The sequence below is a fragment of the Xenopus laevis genome, chromosome 2S (genome assembly GCF_017654675.1).
Source record: "Xenopus laevis strain J_2021 chromosome 2S, Xenopus_laevis_v10.1, whole genome shotgun sequence".
Classification (NCBI taxonomy): Eukaryota; Metazoa; Chordata; class Amphibia; order Anura; family Pipidae; genus Xenopus; species Xenopus laevis.
In genome coordinates, this window is record NC_054374.1 from 69727163 (window position 1) to 69751207 (window position 24045).

Here is a 24045-nt window from a genome sequence, read left to right on the forward strand (position 1 = left end):
CGTGCTTTGTCTGCTTCCCTTTATTCAGTAAGCATTCACAATTTTGATGTTTATAAAAAGCACATTCCAAGTTTTTATTAATATATAGCTGTCATATCCCCGTGAATACAGTAAACAGCTTTATTTAAGTATGCACCTGTTGATGCACCCCATCCTGTAATAATGGTTTCAGCCCCAACATCTCTTTTGTGCATGCATTGTGCTGGATGGAGAGTAGGATCTTTGTAGAACTGCTATGGGGTTCGACAGGGCCTGCAACAGATAATCGAAGACATTAATTTAGTTTGATCTTTTATGGGCAGTGATTGTGCCCCAGCTCTACGTGTAGTAAGTATACAGAGTGTTCCTTACAGCCCCACCTACTGCCACAGGATGCAGCATCATCCTCAACACTGAGATTGAGGGGCAGATGGTCCTTGCATAGACAGCTAGCTGGAATTTTACATTTTTATTTAGATATAGATGCAGCTAACAAAACATTAGTTGCCACAATTCTCCATCATAAGATTATTAGTAGCAGTGAAGCAGATTACTCTGTGACGCAAAGCAGGAAATAGCAATGGAGGCATACATGCAGCCAGCCACTCTGCTGTGAATGTGGTGTATAGCCTTTATGCTATGTAAATGGATTGTCTGAAAAGGACACGATGAAGACCCCCGACAACTTCATGGGTGACAACAAAAAAGACTTGTAAGGTAAATATAGATCATTTACCCAAGTACTACTATTTAACTATCTATCTAGCTCTTTTGGAGTTCAATATTTATATAATGTGGATTAGGCAACTTCTTTCTCGTAATTATTATGTATTTCATATCCATCAAACCTGTATTCACTAATATAAGCATGGTTGTACCATGGTGAAATGCAAAAATCTCTTGAAAAGTGAACTTCCCACCCTGAGATGTTTAACTATTGCACATAGAAAAAAAAAAAACTGTTTCCATGTGATGTTTTCTATACTGTATTTGTTGTAATGTATTACAATGGGATTGAACAACCTTTCTAAGCATGCCTCTGTGCAAGTTTAATATACACACACAGGCCTTTTGGTATGCTTGGTATGTGCAATCTGTCCTTTCAAGCAATGGGGTATACTAATCTTGGGAGGCAGAAGTTATATTCATGCTGGTAGTATTGACCCTGGTAGTTAACACACACAGTCAAAAACACACACTGAGTACAGCCAAAACCACCAATTATTATGATACCACAAACATCATTTGTCTTGTTTTATGATACATGTTATTATATCCAGTTAAATGTTTTATGACACATTATTATCTATTTAAACAGCTATGTATGATTTAAACAGTTGATTATATGGCTTATTTTAGGGACGCACCGAATCCAGGATTCAGTTCGGGATTCGGCCAGGATTCAACCTTTTTCAGCAGGATTCGGATTCAGCCGAATCTTTCTTTTTTGTATCCAGTATTCAAATTGAATAACATACCACAGTCAACAATGTTGGAAGTTATAGATTATATTGATATATAAATCAATAGTTCTCAGTATCCTTGCAGTTATTTCAGTGTTGTCCTCCAGTATCTTTGCATTTTCCCTGCAGGCACATGATCTCCAGTAATCCTGCCTGCAGCTTTGCACATCAACAATAATCCACAGTATATCTACAATTTGGCCTATGGCACATGTAGTGTTTAGACCCCTGTGGTGTTCTTGAAGGAATAACCCTAGCAATAATTTGCCATATAATTCTGCTTCCCATTCATAGGAATTGGAAAAATATTGCCTATGGCAGATGCAGACTGAGACAGACCAATATTTGTTGGTACTTTTTCCAGCCTGTCACCACCAGAAGGAAAACACTTATTAAGAAAAAGAAGAGAGAGAGAGAGAGAGAGAGAGAGAGGAAGATGGTCAAAATGCCATGCGTGCCATTGCCCTTACATTATTTTATAATCCAAGTATTCCTGTAGGCACATTGGCACAAAATATATAGCATTCCCACAGGCACGCAAAATCGTAATGTTTCCTTTAAATATATTGTCAAGTGACTGCTACCATTATTGAGGGCATAATCCATAAACTTTTACCTATGACAATGAAAATGATGTTTTATGTTATCAATAGGGAAGAATGTAAAAGTATAGGAAGGCTTGCATTTTTTTCTCCAATGCTACTGGAGAGGTAAGGGTTGCACTGAGACAGCAGAGCAGTTAGTTGAGAGCTCAGGTGAAGGGCTTTTGCTGAGACTGCAACAATTTGATAGCAATGTGTGTGGGGCTGTCCTAAAGCACTTCTCATATTTGAAGCCCCCATGTTTGATGTGCAATGCTGTTTTTCAGTAGAATCTAAATGTAGTTAAGTAAGTTATGCTATATCACAAGCAGTTCAGCATTACTGTAGTATTATATAAAGCTATTTTGGCAGCTTCCTGCTGCTTGCAGGGTAAAGAATTGGAGTCTTTGCTGTAGTAATGAAGGAAGAGATCTCCAAGCTGACACATACACTTTACAATCTTCCACAATAACTTGGGCACATGAACTGTAACTTTATTGCTAAACAGATTTTATCAGAAATTAACATAATACATTGGCTCCTTAATAGATACATAGTGGGTTACATAAACATTTATGAAGCAAGCAAGGTCACACAGCAGCAAGTAGGGCCAGCAAGCGCTGTCCTGTTTTAAAAGGCCATAGATTCATAGGAGGAAAGGATCATATTCCTTCTTTACAAAGTACCAGTAAGGCCCAAGGAAGACCTTGGCCAAGTTGGGGTTGTTTATGCTGGAGAAGAAGATATGATAGCTATGTATAAATAAACTAACACTTTATTCATCAGTAGATTCTTCCATCAAAAGTGGATTATAAAAAAGAAGGTTCTATCTCATCATGCCGAAAGGTGAGGACTGTGAAATTGTGGAAGTCTCTCATCGAGGCTATTGTACTAGGAGATAAATTAGATATCTTTAAAAAACAATCAGATGGATTTTCAGAAATTGAGAAAATACCAAGCTACTGAAAAAAACTGTTGTACAACGTTTATCCAGGAACTGGTCTAAATGTTCTCTTGGTAGTCAGGAAGAAGTTTGTTCCTGCCCACCTCCCTGAGGCAAATTGAAGAGGCTGTAAATTTTTGATTTTTTTTTGCTTTCCTCTGAATCAATTAGCAGTTAGGCAGGTTTCACGCAAAAACAATGAAGGCACAAGCAAGTATCATCATCCATGACCCAGTTCATTATGTCTAAAGACTCATACACTTAATAGCTGTTTTATAATAATTATAGATGAAGTTATTAGTAGACATTGCTAGCATGGACATAAAAAGTCTGATTTTATACCCCATGTTAGTAAAGCAGCCTTTTTTATGTCAGCAATATCCACTAAAGGGCCTCTATCCACATATGCCCAGAATTTACTTTAATGTTATTTTGTGTTAATATGCGAAAAGGTTAATGTGCAAAATAATATAGCTGATTATTTAATCAGCAATTCGATTTGAAAAGTCCACTAAAAGTAAGAAAATAAAAGCAAGTATCTCATTGGTTGCTATGGGTAACTGAACTGTTACAGTTTAGCACCTGTGTGTGCAAATTATCCCTCAAAATACAATTTCTGTGAAAAAATTACACAGAATGCACTTTGTTTCTGCTCACCACAACCCTAGTCTGCCATAGCCTTTACTATACATAATGATGAAAGAGGCCTTTATATTGATTTTCTTTGTTTCCTTTAAACAGTTTTGTTAAGCAGTTTTTCTTTTTTTTTCGCTGAGTGGAAAGCTCGCTTATAGATTGCTGATCATGTTACATACACTGAAAACAATGGTTGTTTTGTGTATCATGACAGATTTCTGAACATGAAACTAGAGAGGACTTGTGAATTAACAACATTGCACTGGAGACACTATGTACTGCATTGACTGTAGATTTTGTGGTGGAAGTCCATTGTAAAGATAATAATGTTGATGCTATGCATGGAAAGTTGTAGTAGCCTAATGAGAAATTACTTGGCTGATGATTTATCTGCAAATATATTTAAATTGCTTATCTCAAACTTCTGGACCCACAGCAGCGTCAGGGTCTAATTTGTCTGTTGTTTCATGCATAGGAAGATGGAGCAAATCTATAAAGACTATATATGTATATACTTTGATTTAAAGGGATACTGTGATGGGAAAACATGTTTTTTTTCAAAACGCATCAGTTAATAGTGCTGCTCCAGCAGACTTCTGCATTGAAATCTAATTCTCAAAAGAGCAAACAGATTTTTTTATACTCAATTTTGTAATCTGACATGTGGCTAGACATATTGTCAGTTTCCAAGCTGCTCCAGTCATGTGACTTGTGCCTGCACTTGTTGGAGGATGGATGGAATTACTTTCTGGCAGGCTGTTATTTCTCCTACTCAATGTAACTGAATCAGTCTCAGTGGGACCTGGATTTTTCTATTGAGTGTTGTTCTTAGATCTACCAGGGAGCTGTTATCTTGTGTTAGGGAGCTGCTATCTGGTTACCTTCCCATTGTTCTTTTGTTAGGCTGCTTGGGGGGGCAAGGGAGGGGTGATATCACTCCAACTTGCAGTACAGCAGTAAAGAGTGACTGAAGATTATCAGAGCACAAGTCACATGACTGGGGGCAGCTGGGAAACCTGACAATATGTCTAGCCCCATATCAGATTTCATAATTGAATATAAAAAAATCAGTTTAAAAAATGGATTTCAGTGCAGAATTCTGCTGTAGCATTAACTGATGTGTTTTGAATAAAACATGTTTTACAATGACAGTATCCCTTTAAGTATCCCATAGAAGTTCCTCTACTGTGAAGAATTCATGTCTGACCATTACTGGACATGGTTGCGGTAGATTGGATCCTACATATGGCAGCAAAAGATGCTTTGATTGGGGAAAAGAGTGGAAAGGGAATGTGTGGAACAAAAGTCCTGCAGGTTCTGTGTAAGTAGCTATGGGTAAAATGACAGGCAGGCCTGCATAGCCCTATGATGTGTCTGTAACTGTTCATATTGTTAAATGTGCCAAGGTCAGTGACCTATATCTTGGAACTGATGTAAAAAAGGATAAGCTCTGGAAATATATTTTTTAATCTTCTTTATCACACATACCATGCAAAACATTATTGAAGGTAATTAAACGTTTTTTGGTGCCAGTTAAATATGGAATACTATTGTATTAACTCCTGAACAGTTGCAGTTGTAAAGTACAAGGATCCAATACACATTAGTAAGCTTCACCTTGTATCCCTGAACATAACAACAGAGGAAACACGATCTGCAGCTGCTAGGAGCCCAGTTGGGCACTGACTGATGAAAGAGAGACACTGCATCTACTACTAAGTGTTTTGGCTTGGCGATCTGTTATTCAATCCAGATAAGCACTCCTTCCTCCAACAATAGTATCATTTATCATATATAGTACTGTTTTTTTTGCAATAAAACATTTATTAGAAGTTACTATGCTTGTCTTAGGAAGACAATGTGATATGTCCACTATTGCATTAACACTTGTGGTACAAAGTAAAATGATAGCTTACTGTGAGTGATGCAGAAATGTTGCTTAGAAGCAAAAAACACGTTTGCTGGCCTAGCAAGTAATTCATTGATCAGCTCTAATGTAACAGATGTTACACAACGTGCTCCATTAATGTGATGCGGAATGCAATACTAGTGCGCACAAGACATGATAGGCATGTAGTCACTCAAGTTTGCAAATAATGTTACAAATGTGTACAAATTATATCCTTTGAAGAAGCCATACATATCATGCATAGGCTGATAGGCTGGTTTTGCTTCCAATAAGGATTAATTATAACTTAGTTTGGATCAAGTACACAGAACTGTTTTATTATTAAAGAGAAAAAGGAAATCATTTTTAAAAATGTGTATTATCTGGATTAAATGGAGTCTATGAGATGGCCTCTCTCTGTAATTCGGAGCTGTTTGCATAACGGGTTTCCGGATAACGGATCCTGTATTTGTTTTACCACTGCAAACAAGTTTGTTAATATTACATTGCAGTATGTTCCTACTGGAATCAGCCAGTTAAAGCAGGTGAATCTGTCAGTGACACACAGCATGACAATTAGGTTGAGAAATAAAAAATCTGGTATTATGAAACAAATAATAATAATGACTCTTTGTGAAATATATTTATTAAATGTCCACTATTGTTATATGGATTGCTGTACTTTTGACAGTTCCAGAAATGTAAGTAAAACATTATAAAACAATATACATTATTAGAACCAGAGCAAGGTAAAATTAGATTCAGAGTGTCTATGCCGGACATACTTTTGATAAAAATAATTCAGTTACCATGGAAATAATCCTAGTCTTGTAGTCGTGCTTAGAAATTTAATAAAAAAAAAAGACTTCATATTCCTATAGAATACGCAGACAGGATCATTGAACATTTCAAATAGGAAGAACTGAATCCTGGATTTAGTTTAGGATTCATCCGAATCCCAAACTTTTTCATTAGGATTTAGATGAATCCAATTGCCTGACTAAACCAATGCTGAACCCTTAAAATCACATGACAAGGAAACTGCACATTCTGCATGCTACGTGGATTTTTTTTTGCACTTCCTTGCCCTAGTTTATATATGCAAATTAGGGTTTGGATTCAGTTGTCAAATCCTTCATGAAAGATTCAGGATTTGGCCGCCTCCCAACCTCCTTAAAATGTGCTGTCAAAAGTTTTAATATTGCAGCAGGAGCAAGTATAGGGAACCCTGGAATTAATTCATCTGCCTTTAGAGCTATATGTTCACACTAGTATCACATTTGAAATTGACAAAGGAGGGGTAAATATTTGTGTATAACCAATCCTCTTAATAAAGTTCCCCCGGTAAAGATATGCTGCAAGCAGAATAAAAAAAATCAATTTTACCTTGCAATGCTGGCTCTTTTTTTTTTCTTTTTTGCATACAGAATAACCATTGCAAGCAGGCTGTGTATTTTCATATTTAGGTAGTACTCGGTTAAAATGACTTTTATCTTTCATTGAGAAGAAAGGCCATGCTGTACCTTTTTGAAAAATTCAGTGAAATTGAATATCGTTAGTGGAAATGTAGCCTTACAGCTGAAATATAAACCTTTAAGCAGACGATCTGTTTGAACAAGGAGTTATAAAGATTGGGTGTCTTTTAGAGTGTGCTTTCACTTAACAAGCTCCCGTCAAACTCACTGTATAATAAACTGGTTGTAGAAATACAGAATGAAGTAGTAGAAAGGAGCTTGTTGCTCTGTAGAACTCTGTCCTGGTCATTAGACAGGAGAATGTCTGCATGAGAACAGTGGTGGAAAAACTCATAAAAGTCATAAAGAAGACTGCTAAAAGTAGGTTAAATCATTTATATGCTCCAGTATATGCTTTTATACAGTGTCTACCAGTGTATTATGTAAATCCTGAGAAATGATGATTATGCACAAATAGATGGGTGTCTTCTTAATGGGATGAGCTAGATTTCTGCCAACTAGCATTCCTCCCTATTTATTTATTATGTGTATGGTTATATGCATTATCCATTTATTGTTAGCATGATGGTGACTGTGGATTCATATTAAAACAGGGGTTTCTAAAAACTAGTATCACAAAAGTACACGTTGTCCATCTTTTCTGCCCTACTTTAACAGTAGATATTTACTACTTGAACAATGGATTTCATTGCTGTTTCATATATTGCAGTGACATAAAAAGCTTAGGACTAGGGATGTAGCGAACGTCGCGAACCCCATAGACTTCAATGGGAAGGCGAATTTTAAAAGCTAGAAAAGACATTTCTGGCCAGAAAAATGATTTTAAAGTTGTTTAAAGGGTGCAACGACCTGGACAGTGGCATGCCAGAGGGGGATCAAGGGCAAAAATGTATCTGAAAAATCCATTGTTGACACAGCGCTGCGTTTTGTGCTGTAAAGGGCAGAAATCACACTACATTTCTAAACCTGTGTAATAAACTGCTTTAAAACGTCCGGCGTCTACATGCCAATCAAGTCGTGTAAAGGTTACAGCCTGTTCACACGCAAAGACGAAACGTGGCGCTTACTGCAACGCAAAAAAACGCAAAGAGCTTTCATCAATGATACCGTCAAGTGAGCAAATAATAGTTGTTAATTACTAGTTGCTTGTCACCTCCAGGATGTTCGTCCTGTTGGTGGCAATATTTCTGTAGTGGTGTGTTTAGCAGTCACCGTGCTTGTGCGCACGTGCACGGTCAGGCAGAGGTAATTCAATGTACAGTGAAGTGAACCAAAAAACACTGATTCTGCAGTGTGGGCCCAGTTTTGGTCTACTTTATTGATCACCTGCGGTGACCATAAAAGATGCGATTTTGCCACTGTTGCAGAACCCTGAAAAATTAGGCATGTGTACTTTCCTGAAAAATTATGTTTTTTTTGTCGCAGCCACTGAAGCACAGAGGCCAGAAAAAATATGCCATATAAATGCTAACAATAGAAAATTTTTTTGTCGCAGCCACTGAAGCACAGAGGCCAGAAAAACTCAGGATTTACCTGGATTCAAATGAAACCAGTAGGGTTTGCACCCTAGTTTGTGGCGGAGGGAGGAGGACGCTAAAGGACAGCTGTGTGTGGAGTCATGAGGCGTGCAGAGAAGGACAGCTGCATGGGGAGTCAGAACAAGTCTCCCGGCGTGCAGTAACCCTCCGAGATCCACGCCTCGTTCATTTTAATAAAGGTCAGGTAATCCACACTTTTGTGACCTATGCGAGTTCTCTTCTCAGTTACAATCCCTCCTGCTGCACTGAAGGTTCTTTCTGAGAGGACACTTGAGGCGGGGCAAGACAAGAGGTTCATGGCAAATTGTGACAGCTCTGGCCACAGATCAAGCCTGCGCACCCAGTAGTCCAGGGGTTCATCGCTCCTCAGAGTGTCGATATCTGCAGTTAATGCCAGGTAGTCCGCTACCTGCCGGTCGAGGCGTTCTTTGAGGGTGGATCCCGATGGGTTCTGGCGCTGCCTTGGACTGAAAAACATTTGCATGTCTGACGTTACAGAGTGGCCAAAGTGCTTTGTCCTTGCAGGTGCGCTCGTTGCAGGATTACTGGCACCTCTGCCCCTGGAATGTTGATGAGTTCCTGAAGTGACATCACCCTTAAAAGCATTGTACAACATGTTTTGCAGGCTGGTTTGTAAATGCAGCATCCTTTCGGACTTGTGGTACATTGGTAACATTTCTGCCACTTTATGCTTGTACCGAGGGTCTAGTAGCGTTGCGACCCAGTACAGGTCCTTCTCCTTAAGCCTCTTGATACGGGGGTCCTTCAACAGGCATGACAGCATGAAAGACCCCATTCTCACAAGATGCAGAGGTATCCATCTCCGCTTCCTCGTTATCAAGGACTACATCATCCACGGTCTCCTCCCCCCAGCCACGTACAAGACCAGGAGTCCCCAAAAGGTCACCACAAGCCCCCTGGGAAGCCTGCTCCTGTTGGTCCTCCTCCTCCACAAAGCCACCTTCCTCCTCTGACTCCACTTCTGACACCTCTCCCTGCGTTGCAGCAGGTGCCTGGGCTCGTTCTGGTGATTCCGACCAGAAATCGTGCGCTTCCTGCTCCTCGTCACGCTGGTCTACAGCCTCATCTGTCACTCGTCGCACTGCACGCTCCAGGAAGAAAGCAAAGGGTATTAGGTCGCTGATGGTGCCTTCGGTGCGACTGACCATGTTTGTAACCTCTTCAAAAGGGCGCATGAGCCTGCAGGCATCGCGCATAAGCACCCAGTAACGTGGGAAAAAAATCCCCAGCTCTGCAGATCCAGTCCTACCACCCAGTTCAACAGGTATTCATTGACGGCTCTTTGTTGTTGCAGCAGACGTTCCAACATGAGGAGCGTTGAATTCCAGCGAGTCTGGCTGTCGCAAATTAAACGCCTGACTAGCATGTTGTACCGCTGCTGAATGTCAGCAAGGCGTGCCATGGCTGTGTAGGAACGTCTGAAATGGGCCGACACCTTCCTGGACTGCCTGAGAACGTCCTGGAATCCTGGGTACTTCGAGACAAAACGTTGGACTATTAAATTCAGAACATGTGCCATGCAGGGCACATGTGTTAAATTGCCCAGTCTCAGTGCTGCCAACAGATTGCTTCCGTTGTCACACACCACTTTTCCGATCTTCAGTTGGTGTGGGGTCAGCCACCGATCGGCCTGTGACTGCAGAGATGACAGGAGAACAGATCCGGTATGGTTTCTGCTTTCCAGGCACGTCATCCCCAAGACAGCATGACAACGGCGTACCTGGCACGTCGAATAGCCTAGGGGGAGCTGGGGGTGCACAGGTGTGGAGGAGGAGGACCCAGCAGCAGAGGAGGAAGAAGAGGAAGAAGACGAGGTAGAGAGCGAAGGAGGAGTAGAGGTGGTGGCAGAACCGCGTGCAATCCGTGGCGGTGACACCAACTCCACTGTTGTTGTTGAGCCACACATTCCCTGCTTCCCAGCCATTACCAAGTTCACCCAGTGGGCAGTGTAGGTGACATACCTGCCCTGACCATGCTTGGAGGACCATGCGTCAGTAGTCATATGGACCTTTGGCCCAACACTAAGTGACAGAGATGCGGTGACTTGGCTCTGCACATGGTGGTACAGGTGTGGTATTCCCTTTTTTGAAAAAAAATTGCGGCTGGGTACCTTCCACTGCGGTGTCCCAATTGCTACAAATTTGCGGAAGGCCTCAGAGTCCACCAGCTGGTATGGTAAAAGCTGGCGGGCTAAGAGTGCAGACAAGCCAGCTGTCAGACGCCGGGCAAGGGGGTGACTCGCAGACATTGGCTTCTTACGCTCAAACATGGCCCTCACAGAAACTTGGCTGGTGGCAGATGACTGGGAATGGGAACTGGTGGTCAAGGTGGAAGGCGGAGTGGAGGGTGGTTCAGACGGGTCAAGGACAGCAGAGGTAGAGCAGTAAGATGCTGGACCAGAAGGAGGGTGGCTTTTAGTTTGTCTGTTGCCTTTGAGGTGTTGCTCCCAAAGTGCTTTGTGCTTGCCGTTCATGTGCCTTCGCATAGAAGTTGTACCTATGTGGCTGTTGGGCTTCCCAAGACTCAGTTTCTGACTGCACTCATTGCAAATTACAACGCTTTTGTCAGAGGCACACACATTAAAAAAATCCCACACTGCTGACCTTTTTGAAGCTGGCAATCTGGCGGTAACAGTAGAAGTTGGCGGCGTTGGCGGCAATGGCGGGTGCGTTGGCCGGCTGACCACAGGTGCCGATACATGTTGTTGCCCTACTGTTCCCTGCGAGCTGTCCTCCCTGCTTCTTCTAAGTCTTATTCTCCTCCTGCCTCTCTGACTCTCCGTCTCTCCATCTGAACTATCCTCCTCTTGCTCTCTTCTACTGGGCACCCACAAAACATCAATCTCCTCATCATCATTCTCCTCAGATGCATCAATTTCTTCTAACAGCTCACAGAAGGAAGCAGCAGCGGGGACCTCCTCATCACTCATTATGTCCATCTCTGTTGTGTTCTCTGCCAGAATTAAATCTGGTGTAACGTCCTCATCTCCTTCATCTTCTTCTGCCAATAATGGTTGCGCATCACTCAGTTCAAGAAACTCATGTGAAAATAACTCCTCTGACTCCAGTGAAGAAGGGGCGCCGGTGGTGGAGGAAGTGTTACGTGGGGTGCCCATAGCAGTGGAGGATGAGGATGTTGTGGTAAAGTTAGAAACGGTAGAGGATGGGGTGTGCTGTGTAAGCCAGTCAACTACCTCTTCAGCATTTTGGGAGTTCAGGGTCATTGCCTTTTTAAAACTGGGCAATTTCCTAGGGCCACAGGATAGCATAGCATAGCACGGCCCCTAGTGCCTCTGCGTGGCGGCCTGCCTTTGCCTGGCATTATTTTTAAAACAACAACAACAACTCAGGTGGTGTTTCTGGAGACGGTATTATTATTGATATTTAGACAGAATGTGAAAAAGCTCACACAGCTAGATGGCCGTTGTTTGAAAATGAAGAACACACTGGGCAAACAAATTGAAACAATGCCTGCAAGGTCAACGTATACACTACTACAGCAGTGGATACGGAATATATTATTGCTGCTTGAAAAACGTCACTCAGGTGGTGTTTCTGGAGATGGTATTATTATTGATATTTAGACAGAATGTGAAAAAGCTCACACAGCTAGATGGCCGTTGTTTGAAAATGAAGAACACACTGGGCAAACAATGCCTACAAGGTCAACGTATACACTACTACAGCAGTGGATACGGAATATATTATTGCTGCTTGAAAAACGTCACTCAGGTGGTGTTTCTGGAGACGGTATTATTATTGATATTTAGACAGAATGTGAAAAAGCTCACACAGCTAGATGGCCGTTGTTTGAAAATGAAGAACACACTGGGCAAACAAATTGAAACAATGCCTGCAAGGTCAACGTATACACTACTACAGCAGTGGATACGGAATATATTATTGCTGCTTGAAAAACGTCACTCAGGTGGTGTTTCTGGAGACGGTATTATTATTGATATTTAGACAGAATGTGAAAAAGCTCACACAGCTAGATGGCAGTTGTTTGAAGAACACACTGGGCAAATAATGCCTGCAAGTGCACTACTATTGGTGCACTACTATGAAGAACAGCAAACAGCACTGGACACGTTAAAGAACAGTAAGATAAGTAAAATAAAAAAAATATATATGTATATTAAAAAAAAAAAATTACTCGGGTTGGTGCTGCTGAACTACTAGGAGCAGCACAGTAGCACACCAGTCCCACTCCCCAACACAGCTAGACTAATAGCACTGGGCTCTTATAGTAGCAACTAGCAAAGTAAAAAAACAAAAAAGAAAATAAAAGCAGTCCTTACAAGGACTATTGGGTTATTACAGCAGTCAGCAGATGAGATCAGCAGCAGTGCCCACAGCAGCTACATACAGAGCACTGCAGTAGAAGGTAGATTACTAGCCAGCAAAGCTACCTAACCTAAAATGTCCCTCAAATCCCTGCAGAGTTCTGTCCCTCCAATACAGAGCAGTATCAAGTAGATTACTAGCCAGCAAACTTACTATCAACTGTCCCTCAAATCACTAACAGCTCTCTCCCTACACTAGCTCTTCCAAGCAAACACAGGCAGAATGAAAAAACGCTGCAGGGCTTCAGTTTATATATGGAAGGGGAGTGGTCCAGGGGGTGTGGGGGTGGTCCAGGAGGGAGAGCTTCCTGATTGGCTGCCATGTATCTGCTGGTCTGGGGTGAGAGGTCAAAAAAAAGTACCAGCTAAGGCGAACCCAAAATGGCGAACATCGCGCGACGTTCGCGAACATTCGGCAAGCGCGAACAGTCGATGTTCGCGCGAACAAGTTCGCCGGCGAACAGTCCGCGACATCCCTACTTAGGACACTGTCATAGAATATCGGGGTCAGCGTGTCTTGGAATTCTAAGACCACTGTGTCATATATTGCTGAGTTAACTGTGTTTTAAAATGCTGGGGTCAATATTTTAGTATGTTGAGGCCACTGTGACTATGAGTGCTTCTTGAAATGCTGGTGTCCCTCTGTCTTGAAATGCTGGGGACACTATGCATTAAAATGGTGGGGGGCATTGTGACTATGAATGCTTGGGCCACTCTACCTTGAAATGCTGGGGACACTGTTTATTAGAATAGTGGCGGTCACTGCATACCTCCCAACATTTTGTAAATAAAAAGAGGGACAAAAAAGTTGCAGGGCTTAGCACGGCTACATTTTTGACCACGCCTAATTTTGTTGCCACGCCCTCTAATTACCATGTTCATTTTACAAAACTTGTCAGGTTATGAAAGTTTGAACATATTTCTGTGTTTTTTCCCCCAGTTATTACAGTGTTGCTAATGAAGGTGAATTGCCCTTTAAGCTGTAAGTCTAACTTTCCCCAAGGGACCTGTTATCTTATATTGTTACAATTACTTATTTGCTTATCTCGAAATTGTTACAAAAGTATCTTATCTGCTGCTCTGGCTGTTCTGGGCTCTCTGCCAAAAGCCAATTAAGTTAGAAACATTGTTTCTTTTTCTGGCTGTTCAGTGCAGAGAAAAATGAGACTTTCCAGGACAAACGAGGAACTGTGGGTTGAGCTGTCAAAAGAGGGACTGTCCCTCTAAAAATGGGACAGTTGGGAGGTATGGTCACTGTTTCTTAGAGTCTGAATGGAGGGAAGTATAGCTGACATTTGTCAAACTAAAAAAGTTAGTTTTGAATATAAAGTAGGTGTAATACTGGGTGTGGTGGGGTTTACTAGCAATATGCAGCACATAAACATTCACAGATAATACTACAAATATATACACCTACACCAACCCACATACATCTCTATGTTCACAATGTATAAACATACATGCACACACATAACATATACAATATGCTGATAAATATAACATATATATATATATATATATATATATATATATATATATATATATATATATATATATACATATATATATATATATATATACATATATATATATATATATATATATATATATATATATATATATATATATATATATATATATACATACATATAACTGTATATGGACAACATGCATCCATCACACATACATATACAAGGTTGGGTTTGTTTCTTCTGGGAAAAAAGGCACTTACGAGGGGACATGATTACATTTTACAAGTACATTAGAGGAGATTATAGACAAAAAGCAGGGGACCTTTTTACCCATAAAGAGAATCACTGCACCAGAGGCCACCCCTAGAGGAAAATAACTTTCATTTGAAGCAGCGTAGGGGGTTCTTCACAGTCAGGACAGTGAGGTTGTGGAATGCACTGCTGGGTGATGTTGTGATGGCTGATTCAGTTAATGCCTTTAAGAATGGCTTGGATGATTTCTTGGACAAGCATAATATCCAAGGCTATTGTGATACTAAAATCTACAATTAGCACAGATATTGGTAAGTGCAGTTTACAAGTTTACAAGTGCATGACGGGTCAGTGTCAGTGTGTTTGTGTGTATGGGCTGTGGGTTTCATTTGGAGAAGTTGAACTTTATGGACTTTGGTCTTTTTTCAAAACAACTTAACTATGCAATATGCTTCTCCCCCAGATGTCCTGAACTACCTTGGCTTTAGCATTCTCTGTCTAAGAAGGAGTCATTCTTAAGTTCACTAAATATTTAGTATGAGTTTGATTATCCATATAGGCTTGCCTCCTGTCTGGTTTTCACCCAGGCAGGTGTTTTCTAGTTCTGAAAGGATCAACTATATAATCTTGAGTCAGGAGTGATTATATGCAGTAGAAGATGAGAACATGTTAACTCAAGAGAGCTCTTAACAGTGGAAATAAGCTTATTTTAATTGTTTATGTTTGTGATTACATAACCAATGCATTAAAAATGGAGAGAAAATTATGTAGTTTATTAACAAATGCTAATATCAGTTCACAGGGGTGCCTCTTGGTTATAGTGAATACAGACATCGGGCTCAATTAAATAAAGTAATCAACAGGAATTTACGACAGAAGAATTATTTATGATGGCAAGGCTTCGTAGAAAGGCATGCATTGCTCTATTTCTCTTTACTCTTTTTATTTTTGGAACCATGATGGGCTTGAGAACTTTAAAGCCTTCTGATGGATTTTCTGACTTGGCCCCTGGCCTGGAACTTATGCCCTTTGCTGAACAGCCTGAAAAGCGTTCTGTGTCTAGTGACATTATCTCCCACCCCCAAGGAACTGTATACACACAAGACCAAACTAATGTGTATAATGACCTCCACATTTTCTACTATATGTGGTATGGCAACCCCAAGTTTGATGGAAATTACATTCACTGGGACCATGTTATGGTACCTCATTGGGACCCAAAGATATCTGCAAGTTACCCAAAGGGCAGGCACAGCCCCCCAGAAGACATTGGCTCTAGCTTCTACCCAGAGCTAGGACCCTACAGTTCCAAAGATCCTGAGGTTTTGGAAGAACATATGAGGCAGCTAAGAGCAGCGGCTATAGGTGAGTGAATTTCTGACACCATTTTGTGAATTTAATCCTATGAAAAGGCATGTTGGCTTGCTAGTGCAAATATCTTGGGTATTTTAGTATTTTAAAGGACAAGAAAGGGACCTTGCAGACACTTACAAAACACATTTTTCTAATGCAGAGTTGTTAGGCTCCCATAAACAGCTGCCATATATTATTTTAAGTTATTCATTCACCTTAATCATTTTCAGTATTACCACCAGGAGACAGCGTTCCTAGAACTCATGGTTATGTAATCCATATGTTGGAATAAGAACAAACACATTTAAAAAGTTAAAATGCAGTTAAGGTTTATAACCACTGAAAATGTGTAATTAATGTATACTGGAAATTTGCAAAATAGTTTTTTGTGCAGATTTAATAACGTTTGGAAATAGTTTTTCTTATCACTAGTGAAAAAATACGAGTTCCTTTATTTTTCATTATGTAAAAGATGCAAAAAACAAAGATGTGGGATAAGGCTGAAAATGCTGCCAACACAGACCTTACCAAATGAGTCAGCAGCTTATTGACCTATGATGGGCTTGTCTGACTAATATTGGGCTGCAAATCTACCAGATATCAACTGGACAGGTTTGATTTGTTCCACCTAACAAGGATTGCATAGGCATGTTGATGTGGTCCTCATAAGACAGGCCTTTAGGGCCCTCTGGGTGGCAAGATCTGTCCCAGATAAGCTCATGTAGTGACCTTGCCAAATGAGTGGACCTGGCAGTGTCTAGCTAGCTTTACAGTTGAATACAATTCTACACTTTTAACCTCAGTAGACTGATAGCATTTGGAGCAAACTTTAATGTTTGACCACAGGAAAAAATGGTTTTTGGCTGCTCAAAGTTGAAAAACAATTTGTAGAGGAGACAATAAGCAAATGCTTGAGAAATGCTTCATTACAATTTTGTAATTTTTGCAGAAATTTTCCAGGATGTTGAAAACAATTTGACCAGCTAGAAAAATGACACATTTTGTAAGAAAGAACATTTAACCTTTTATTATCTGCCCTGTCAATATAAATCCAGTTTCAAACAACTGCATTAGTGTAAAGCAGAGTATTTACAGTAAGTATAATAGACGGTGTCTTACAAAAATAACCAGATCATATTTCAGGACACAGCAGAAAATTAGCTGTATTATTAAATTACTTTAGAGCAATACACCAGACATTGGTCCTTTGTCAGGATACAGCTATGGATAGGGCTTTGTTAATCGGTTTGAATTTGTTAATTGCACATGGATTCCATATCGCATTATCTTAATAAAAGTTCCGCAGGAATGAACTGTCAAGAAATGTGTTAATAATAAAAAAATATACCCTGCCATTTTACCATTTTGGACAATCAAAAAACAAAAATATCACTACTGGGGTGAAAGTATTTTATCGCCTTACGGAAACCAAACCTACAGACTTATCCCTACTGGTATGTATTAAAAGACCAAATGTTCTTGCCGATTTTTGCTAAGTATACAGACAAACTGCTGACACGGATATTGTACAATAATACTAAAGGGTTAACCCAGCATTTTCTGTTATTGCAATCTTACAATAAGCTGAGCGCCACATAGAATTCTACTTTGAATCTCTGTGGAAATTCATGCTGGGGGAACACAAAATGCAGTTGCAGCTGGTTAACTGGACAAAGCAGTGATTGCGGCACGGGTCTCCATAACTGTGCCCAGGATTGTAAATTCCCCTTTAGTTTTATATTAGATCATTGATGCTCTGTTTTTTGCAGGCATTGTCCCATGATCGCAGTACAATGCTCTCTTTGTGCCTAATATGAAAAATTCATTCTTCTGGGTACCATAGGAGCATATCTCTGTGCTGCCCTGCAGTGTGAAATTTAAGTTATGCATACCTCTTTAAAGGAGAACTACCCCCCCACAGCAAAAAGCCCCCACTTGCCCCTCCCCCTGCACAGTGACACCCAGAACACATGTACCCTCTAGCAACAGCGACCCACACACGCAAAATTACTACAAAACTACTCTTTCTCCTGACAACAGGTCCTTTTCTGTGGGACAGTCATGTGACCCACACCTCCAGTCCTCCAAAAAGCTACGCAGACAAGTGTGCAGGTTACTGAAAAAAATAGGTGCTTACCATAAAAACCCAGTCAAACACTAAAAGAATTACAACCCCCTCCACTTTTCATCTTGTGACACTCAATGAATAATAACTATCCAGCTTAAAGGTGGGAAATGGGTGCAGATGGAATATAAATCTGTAAGTCTCTAATAAAACAGAATTCATATGCTGGTGTTGAAGTATTATTTACATTAAAATCCCCCTAAATTACATGTGCATATATCTTTCATATATGTAGCTTACCAATTAACTGGTTTGTTCCTTTCTTAGGGGTGCTTGTTCTGTCTTGGTATCCTCCTGGCACAGCTGATGAAAATGGAGAAGCTGTGGAAGACTTGGTGCCCCTTATTTTGGAGGCTGCCCTTAAGCAAAACATTAAGGTAATGCTTAAACAAAAATGACACAATAGGCTACATTACCTGTTACTATCAAATCAATAATTTATTGGTTCAAACAAATAAAAATTGTCTTAAGTTGTCCAAAGTTGCAAATGGGTTTAAATTTGATTTGGTTGAATGCTTCAAAAAGTACCAGGAGTCAGCCGAATCCCAAAATGAACATTGAATTATGTTTCTCTAAATACTGGATTTAAATATTAAGTTAATATACTTCCATCTTGATACAAAAGAGCAATTGCTTCATATAGTTTATCTTTAAGTGGAATCAAATGCTTGTAAAAATGACATACGATGTACTCCTGCAGGGAGTGTTGTAAAGGTAAATTGCCTATGTACGGTGTCTCATGCCCCAGCTTGCTTCTCACAGCTGCCAGTTTGCTGTGCTGGAGGAAAGGTGCTGTGCAGTATTTTGGTTGCTGGTCAAGACCTCCCCCCCCAAACCCCTTTTGTGTCCCTGTGGTCTGAAAAGGACATAAAAATAAGTACTTTTTATGATGTACCTGTGAGTGTCTCTGTCAAAAAAAAGCATAAATGCCATTACCTTGCACAGTATACAGTGGAACTATAACATGTTTTGCACTGCCTTTTTTCTGGATGAACTCCTTTTTTCATATGACAGACACCTCTTGAGAATATGCCATTTTGCAGTAAAAGGTGATGTCCATGAATGCAGGACAGCATGCCATTATATAAATTAGCTTAGTTAACCTAATAATTTGTATATACAGCTGTTTTAGTCACAGTGAAATACTGATGTCACATATGGATGTACAGCAAATACAGAATTGACCCAATGAGTGCCGTTGCACTTGGAATCCACTATACACTTTATGGGTGTTATTTATAAAGCTCCGAATTTATCTCAGTATTTCTAAGAAAAAATCCTAGCGATTTTGAATTCACCAATGGACCTTATTTATAATTCCAAAAAATAGGTTTGGCCAAACTTCGGACCTTTGCCCGAAAAGTCCGAAGTATTCGGACTTTTCCGAAAAACCACAAATTTTTCGTGGTTTTCGGACTTTTTGGCCCAAAATCCCCGAAATCATTGCATATTAGTACTGACAGCAGCGCAGACACTGGGACCTACCCCGTTAACTAATACAGGACCCTGAGAGCTTTGAGATGCCGGGTTTTCATATTTGGAGTTTTCATACCATCAGACTTTAATAAATCCTGAAAATTCTGATTTTTTTTAAGGGTATGAGTATCTGGAGCTTGATAAATAACCCCCTATGAGTGAGCTTTCACCAGGTTCAGAAGTACAAAACAAATTTGAGAACCGACAGTTACACAAACACTTTGTAATGGCCTGTTGTGTTTGTCTCTGTTTTAGGTGGCTTTTCACATACAGCCCTACAAAGGGCGAGATGATCGCATGCTGCATGATAATATTAAGTACATCATTGACAAGTAAGTGCTGTTTCTAATGTCATGTTTGAGTTCTTAGGAATCATCAAAACTACAATAAAAGAGGTAGTAAATGGTCATAACTCATAGCAGCCAAACAGCAGGTAATATTTAGTGGTCAACTGTTTGTTCTAGGGGACTTTTGACTAGCTAAATTTTTGTGCCACAGCTCTTTAGTAATACTGGATTTCCATAGGGTTGTGTCAGTGTCCCTTTAAGGCATTCTGATTTTTTTTTTTGTAGTTCTTGTAGTATATACGCATATGGACAATTTCACAAATGTTTTGCTGCTACCATGATCAATACAGTGCTTCCTATCCCAAATTCCCTTGATTGGAAAGTACAATGAGATGCCTAGCATGTGCACTTGGCTGGCACATTTGTGAATACTAAGCACTGCTGCTGGGTGGCACACAGCCATCCATGTAATGGTAACTTCCACCCAAAAAGTTTTGTCTGCATAATAAAATTCGAAGCAACTTTCCAATGTACATTCATTAAAATCCCTTTCTGTTTCGTAGAGCTAACCTTTGAAGCAGTGTAGCAGAATTCAGTTCTCCTCCAGGTCTATTAAACATTTGGCTTCTGCTAAACAGCCAGAAAGATAGCAAATATCTTTTTACAAATAACTTTAAAACCATTGCTATTGTTTAAAGAATGTATATTGAAAGTGTCTTAAAAATACCTTATACAAAAACAGTTTTTGGATGGAGATCCACCAAGCGAATGGGAAACGATTAGCAACAGGTAATAATGTTTTGTTCATTAGCATTGCCACTTGCAAATGCCATAAAAAGGGTGAATCCTTAGCTTGGTTCCCTCTATTTAAGCCCATGTACTGCTATACTTTTAGGCAAATTTGTTAGTTTACTTATTCTCAATGGCAGGTTGATAATATATTCTTTTTCTTTTCTAGTTTTGGATCTCATCCTGCATTTTATAGATATAAAACCAGTACCAGTAAAAGCCTACCACTTTTTTACATTTATGACTCATACTTGACTCCACCAGAGTCTTGGGCCAACCTTTTGACACCTACTGGTTCTCACACTATACGTAACACACCTTATGATGCAGTCTTCATTGGTCTTTTGGTGGAAGAAGGACACAAACATGACATACTCACAGCCGGATATGATGGAATTTACACATATTTTGCCTCAAATGGGTTCTCTTATGGATCTTCCCACCAGAACTGGAAATCCATCAAGAGCTTCTGTGACACAAACAATCTCATGTTTATACCAAGTGTTGGACCTGGTTACATAGATACCAGCATTCGGCCATGGAACAACCACAACACCAGGAACAGAGTCAATGGGAAATATTTTGAAACTGCCCTTCAGGCAGCTCTCACTGTTCGACCAGAGATAGTGTCTATAACCTCCTTTAATGAGTGGCACGAAGGGACCCAAATTGAGAAGGCAATGCCAAAAAAAACTGCAACTCGTCTCTATCTAGACTATACACCTCACCAGCCTGATTTATACTTGGTTCTTACAAGAAAGTGGGCAGAACATTTCAATAAGGAGAAAGAGCAATGGCTGATGTAAATAGGTCTTTACGCTTTACAGGTTTTCCCACAGAAGAAAACAAAACAGTTCATTAACAAGAGGTTCTTTCTTTGGAAACTAGATAACTCAAAGATGATTTGATAAAGACTCCACTAATCAGAGGAGATCCTGGCATAAGGTGTACCAAAGATGTACGTCATCTAGTGCTAACACAGGCTATAAGTGAGTGAGTAATATCATCTGCAATTATTTTCCACATGGCAAACTGGAAGAAATTACTGGCGGTTTTTACAAACTGATAATTTAATATCTGGGCTGAATTTTATTGCATCCAAAGGCGTTCATGTTATTAACCATACACCACTTTAAAATCTAGCTTTTATAACTCTTAACCAAGGGACAACAGAACATATGTCTGCAAAGGGATTCCAAATTAAATCATATAAAAACTTTTTAATGATTTAAAGAAAGTAAAACGCATGCAGTTGTTTTACATGAAATCCTTTTGGTTTAAATCTTTATGGTATACTCAGAGCTGATCTCCAAAATTACTTATGTTCCTTAATGGAGTTTCCAAAACAAACAAATGGTCTCTATGCTGTAAACGTTAACTTTGACACCTTTCTTTTTTTTGTAACATCCAAAAATAAACTTTGGAAACTATAATATGGCTGGTCTATTTATATATATATATATATATACTGTATATTACAGTTCTATATTAGCACAATTGTTTCAAATGTAACTAAGACCACAATTGTTTCCTTTTGGCTATGGCACAATTGCCAAATACTTAAATGGCAAGTGTTGCAGTTCATTTGTCATGTGATTAGCTGGCACATTTTAAAGTAAAGGTATTGTATTTCTTATCCAGAAAAAAGTTATCCTGAAAGCTACGATGTATGGGAGTCCATCTCCCATAGAATCCATGTTAAGCAAATAATTCTAATTAAAAATCACTTCCTTTTTCTCTGTAATAATAAAACAGAAGGTTGTACTTGATGGTAACTTAGCTGCATGGATCAATATTGGTGGCAAAAGAATCCTATTCCATTTATTTAATGTTGACATGTTTTTTTTTAGCAGACTTAAGGTATGTTGATCCAAATTATGGTAAGATTCCTTATCTGGAAAACCCCAGGTTCCAAACATTTTAGATAATAAATCCTACACTGCTTCTGGTGGTCCTTTGCCTCACTAAAAAGTGTTTACCATGTAATCTGGTACCTTTTAAAGGTGTAGTCTTAACAAAACTGATTGCAACTAATATGAGTTGCCATTTGTCAGCATGACTAAAGTATGCTTCGATACCGATTCAATCCCCAAACACCCCATAAATCACACTCCAATCACAGAATTTTAATTGGTGAAAAGGCCGCAGCTTGTTTATTAAATAACCTTTTGCATTCACTTATTTTATTTAACTCCAAAACATACGAGCATAAAATAATACTGCATAACATTTTGACATTTTTGGGTAAAACCAGGAGCCGCTGAAGGCTGCACATAACATTTAACAATGTTTACATAACTTACCAAACCCTTCTTAATCAAAAACCAATTAACCAGCCTAAGGCTGAGACTCCACCACCTACATCCTCACTTACGGTGCCTCCTTGCCCACTAAGCCTTGCCCCAGGCCTATCCAACCAACCTCCTTTACCTTCCAGCCCCTCTTTTTGGCTACCCAGTAGGGCAGCCCCACTATGCAAAAGCTGCGACGGAACCATATACACCCCCCCATCCTAACAGGGCGGGAGGGACGTTGTTTCCCCTATGCCGTCTCCAGGTAATATGGATTCCCGCACTTTTCTTCCCTTATTTAAAGGTTTAGCCCTGCCCCCTCTTCCCAGCTTCTTTCCCCACTACAACTCCCACAATGCATTTCACCACTATTCCCAACTTTCCTCTACGCACATCTCAGTCATGCGCCCCTTCCGCTCCACCTGTCCCAGGCTCGCTATTTGGGCTTCTGTACCAAAGTTAATCAGCCACACTGGCTTGCTGGGCTGCTACTGGAAAACATGGCAAAAACTTGCATTTTATTTAAATTTATTTTATTTATTTGGAATATGCTACAGGTATAGGATCACTTATCCAGAAACCCGTTATCCAGAAAGATTCAAATTAGAGGAAGACTGTCTCTGACAGTCTGAAGGCATTTTAAACAAATATTCCACATTTTAAAAAATGTTATACTTTTTCTCTGTAATAATCATACAGCACCTTGTACTTGATCCAAACTAAGAAACAATTAATCGTTATTGCATTTATTTAAAGTTAAGTTTTTTTTAATAGATTGGGGGGGTTATTTATTAAAGTCCAAATAAAAAAAACTTGAAAAATTTGAGTTTTTTTAACTAGAAAGCTCGCATTTTTAGTGGAAAGAATTTTTCGATGCTGCAAATCTGAAAATACTCCATCTCCAACCTATGGACGTCCTGTAAACTTCAATGGCAAAGGTCCCATTTCAAATTTGAAGATATCATGGTCAGCGCTGATTTTCTTAAATCTAGTGGGTTTTGAGCAATATCATGAAAAGTTTGAGTGTTTCTGGCATAAAACCCAAAAAACTCTGGTTTATTTAAGGTTAAAACTTTTTTTTAGTAGACTGAGGGGGTTGTTTATTAATGTCTGAATAAAAGAAAAAACTCG

The 24045-nt window shown here is 39.7% G+C and overlaps 1 protein-coding gene across 3 annotated transcripts; it reads left to right on the forward strand.

Moving 5' to 3' along the window:
- Positions 1 to 165: 165 nt before the first annotated feature.
- Positions 166 to 22056, forward strand: maneal.S (mannosidase, endo-alpha-like S homeolog). 3 transcript variants are annotated; one of them, XM_018249482.2, is made up of 5 exons: positions 166 to 696; positions 15389 to 15958; positions 18339 to 18448; positions 19803 to 19879; positions 20793 to 22056. In XM_018249482.2, exons 2-5 carry the CDS (start codon positions 15481 to 15483, stop codon positions 21427 to 21429), a joined length of 1302 nt encoding a protein of 433 aa, XP_018104971.1. In that variant the 5' UTR covers positions 166 to 696; positions 15389 to 15480; the 3' UTR covers positions 21430 to 22056. The 3 variants fall into 3 exon arrangements, with proteins under 3 accessions (XP_018104971.1, XP_018104972.1, XP_041439872.1); XM_018249483.2 differs by having other exon boundaries at positions 166 to 327; XM_041583938.1 differs by lacking the exon at positions 166 to 696 and adding an exon at positions 2849 to 2869.
- Positions 22057 to 24045: the final 1989 nt, after the last annotated feature.